The 4,132-nt window shown below is 30.5% G+C and overlaps 1 protein-coding gene across 1 annotated transcript; it reads left to right on the top strand.

Annotated features, from left to right (window-relative positions):
* Nucleotides 1–529: 529 nt before the first annotated feature.
* On the top strand, nt 530–3,846 carry LOC132069380 (probable 2-oxoglutarate-dependent dioxygenase AOP1). The gene is made up of 3 exons (XM_059462740.1): nt 530–1,022; nt 1,550–1,880; nt 3,387–3,846. The coding sequence occupies exons 1-3, from the start codon at nt 658–660 to the stop codon at nt 3,639–3,641; spliced, it is 951 nt and encodes a 316-aa protein (XP_059318723.1). The 5' UTR covers nt 530–657; the 3' UTR covers nt 3,642–3,846.
* The last annotated feature ends 286 nt before the right edge of the window (nt 3,847–4,132 follow it).

The following is a 4,132-nucleotide window of genomic DNA, read 5'->3' as shown; positions in this document are numbered from 1 at the left end:
ATAGAGGTAAGGTAGTAAAATATTTACTACATCTTTTATTTATGATTTTTTAAGAGGCGCGCAAAATGGAAAGTGACCAAGTAATATGGAACGGAGGGAGTATTAGACAAATCCCTTACCATTCCCGAACGCCTTTTCTTGTCTTCTGTTCAAATATTAAATTTCAACCAAGATAGGATCCTCTTTCAGGAAATCGTATCGTCCCATGTGATGAATTAACCTTCAATATATAAGTACTCCTCTTAAGAAAAGTTGTGCTAATTTCATTTTCTTTTTACGTAACCATTCTAAAGTGAATTAGTTAGATGTAAATTAGACGTGGATCTAGAATCTAAAGTTTAAGGTTCCTATAACGACCTTATATAAGTGTGTAAAAAATACACTAACTAATAGGTTCACAATGAAATATTTATAGATATTTTGTGAATTTCTTAATTAAATACAAAATCTGAACGAAAATTATTGGGTTCCCATGAACCCCTAACAAATGTATTAGATCCGACCATAATATAAATACCAGGTGGAGGTAAGCTCTTGCTATATAACAGTGTGGTACACAGGAGTTGCTTAAGATTAACTGATACCTTCATCTCCTCTTTTCACACTTCGATCAAGTCCTAAACATTTAATTTCCTCTAATTCTTACAATATCCAGCAATGACAATATCCAAGGAATTGAAGGTTCCCACCATAGATTTTTGCAACCCAGAGCTAAAACCAGGTACTCCACAATGGGAGTCCACAAAAACCCAAGTAATCCAAGCTTTGCAAGAATATGGGATCTTTGAAGCAGTTTATGATAAGGTTCCAAGAGAAGCCATTTTTAATACTTCAAAAGAAATCTTTGAATTTCCATTGGAGACTAAACTTAAAACCAAATCAACCATACCTATGCATGGCTACCTAGGACAATATCCACAGTTGCCAGCTTATGAAAGTTTGGGTATTGCTGACGTCCTCAAATCTGAAAGTGTTGATTCTATTGCCAATATCTTCTGGCCTGATGGAAATCCTGACTTTAGGTATGTAAGAATTAAAATTGTTTTCCATGAAAATGTCATTTTCTTGTATTAACTATCAGAAGAACTTAAATAATTATGTTACCTTGCATGTATAAATGTTTTTACACTATCAGGTTAGCTAAGAATATCTACAGTTAATTTTGAAAATAAGATATATTTTGTACCTGGTACAATAGATAAAGTTGTTCTCGTGATGTAAAAATTTCTTACATTGATGGTGTGAACTCTAACCAAAATATGAAATTCCTTCACTTATGAACGTAATTTATCTCTTCCTTATATATTGAGTTTCAATTTAATATCACTTGCTCTGATCAACATGTATACATTATATCAAATTATAATACTAAAAGTTGTTATCAAAATATTATTATTATTATTGTTGTTGTTATTATTATTATTATTATTATTATTATTATTATTATTTACCAAATGTTAGATTTACATTTTTAAGGCAAATAATTTATTACTTATATTTCTTCAACTTGTATGTTTAATTTTAACATGTACCTAATTAATTCTGGCAGCAATGTGCTCAAGACCTTCTCAGAGCCACTTGTGGAATTGGATGAAACGATAAAAAAGATGATTTTGGAGAGTTTGGGTCTAAAAAGTTACATTGATGAATTCTTGGAATCCTATTTCTACAATTTCCGATTTACGCATTACAATCCAGCTCTAGTAAATGGTGAAGAAGGGGATAAACCTGGATTGAGTATCCACACAGATAGTGGCTTCTTGACCTTCATATTTCAAAATAGTGTAAATGGATTGGAAGTTCAGACCAAAAATGGAGAGTGGATTGATGTCAACATTGCACCTAATTCCTTGGTTGTTATTGTAGGAGATTCCTTCATGGTAAGTGTCGAGTTTCTCCGTTTCACTTTATGTGATATAAGTTGCTATTTGTAAAGTTCATTTTTTTCGTTTGATCGTAATTTCTTACGTGTCTTATAAATATTTTGAGTTATTAATTATGGTGACTTACCCTTACTTTTTGTGTGTAGATTTTATTTTAGAAAACTTAAAAATTCTGAATTCACGCACCGAAAATTCAATAATTTGTCGTTTCAGATAAAATTCACGCATTAGCAGATTCAAATGAACTTCCCTAATTAATAAAATACATATATATTATTTTCTATTGTTATATTTTGAAACAAATAGTAAGTAATACCTATAATTCATACATAAATTTTGCAGTCTTTAAGTATAAAAACCTTCATATGGTTAATCTTCTTGGTAGGTCAGAGGCAGATTCAAAATTTTAAGTCAAGCGGGGACAAAGTAGCACCTATCATTATTACTTTGTGTTAATATATTTAGTTAAAATACAATTTTTCCAAAATGAAATATTTTTATAATAACTATATATAAGAGGGAATGGGAGTTTTTTGTAGTCCTCACAGGGCTATTTTTGTCATTTATTAGCCCTGAAGGAGTTACACGTGTTATCCAACTTTCACTTTGAATCCCTTTTTTATTAATTTGCCTCTTGTTTAGTTCTATATTGGTTCAGTTGCCATTATCTAATTTAGTAAATAAAGGCACATTTTGAGACATTTTGTAAGGCCCAAATTCAAGGGCATTCCCACCTGGCCAAAAGCTCATTAATTATTGTGTCTTCAATTTGATGGAGAGTCAAATTTTTAGGGAATGGAGAGAAAAAGTCATTGAAAAATTCGGATTTAAGAGAATGGTGTAGATTTTAGTCCCTTTAAAATATTTTTGATCTTAGTAATTGGTAATTCCTTCGTCTCAATTTATTTGTCGTGATTAGTAAAATAGTTATTTTAAATTACTTGTCATTTTCAACTTTATGACAACTTCTTTTTAATTTTGCGCTTAATAGTAATTGTTCTTGAAGACTACAAAACACCTCAATTATGGAGATATAACACATAAATAGAGTAAATATTCAATAAAGAGGTATTATAATAAATAAGCGTAAAACTTCTCAAAATTAATATTTTCTTAATGGGTGCGTAAAAATAACGCGACGGATAACTTGAGATGGATACAATGTAGCAAAGAACTTTTTGTGGTTGGTATAATTTAGAAGACTTTGGAGCCACATTTAAAATCTATTACTTTATATATGCGCTTGAATTATTATTTAATAATATTCTTATAAGATTATTAAGTTGATTTTGGTAAAGACACTAAACTAATATTATATAAATATTTTGTTATCATACATTTCAATTAAAATTGTTATTTTAATTTTTTGAGGTTGGGCCCGGGCTTACTGCAACTAGTTCAACTATATATATAGTTCAAATCGGATACTGGATGGAATAACGTTTGTTGCTCAAGTACTACATAAACAAGTTCTAACAGAAAATTCTGTGCAAATTTATATAGGCGTGGACAAATGGTCGATTGCACTCTCCCGTCCACAGGGTAACACTGTCCGAAAATAGCGAGAGGTTCTCCATTCCATTATTTACCGTACCAAAAGAAGGCTACATCATAGAGCCACGAAAAGAACTTGTGGATGAAGAACACCCTTTACTTTTCAAGCCCTATAACATTCTTGAATTGTATAAGTTTGTTATGTCAAAAGAGGGTGCGTCAAAAGCTGGCAGTGAAGCTTTCAAGGCCTTTTGTGGTGTTTGAATTGTTGCAGTTCTTAAGTTTTAGCTTTCTATGTTTACTATTATTAAAGTTTTAGCTTTCTATGTTTACTATTTTTTTGTCATAATAAAAGTATTGTCTAGGACTTTCCTGTCTAATAAGTATTTTATGGTTTTAATGATGGTCTATTTTGCTAATTAGATTTGTTGTCTAGTGGAGATCTCTTCCCGGTAAACAAATAAAAGGGGCTAACTGGCTCTTAGCAGCATTAACATCAATTAATTGTTTCATCAGTATTTTTGAGTTAATTTCTTGAATGATCATGTTGATCAAATTAAAGTCGTTTTCCTTTCATTTGTCAAAAAAAAAAAAAAAAAAAAAAAAAAAAAAAAAAAAATCACTCAATTATTGTATGGTCTCTCAAAAAACTAAAGTAGCCTTAATAAGTCACTCTCAAGAATGAGTAGGCATTACTTTTAAGTTTAAACTAGTGAATTTGACAGCGTTTCGCGCGGCAACAAAAAAACTAAATA

The sequence above is a fragment of the Lycium ferocissimum genome, chromosome 9, assembly GCF_029784015.1.
Source record: "Lycium ferocissimum isolate CSIRO_LF1 chromosome 9, AGI_CSIRO_Lferr_CH_V1, whole genome shotgun sequence".
NCBI lineage: Eukaryota > Viridiplantae > Streptophyta > Magnoliopsida > Solanales > Solanaceae > Lycium > Lycium ferocissimum.
The sequence above is the reverse complement of the archived record's forward strand: the minus strand, read 5'-3'. Positions and strand labels throughout refer to the sequence as shown.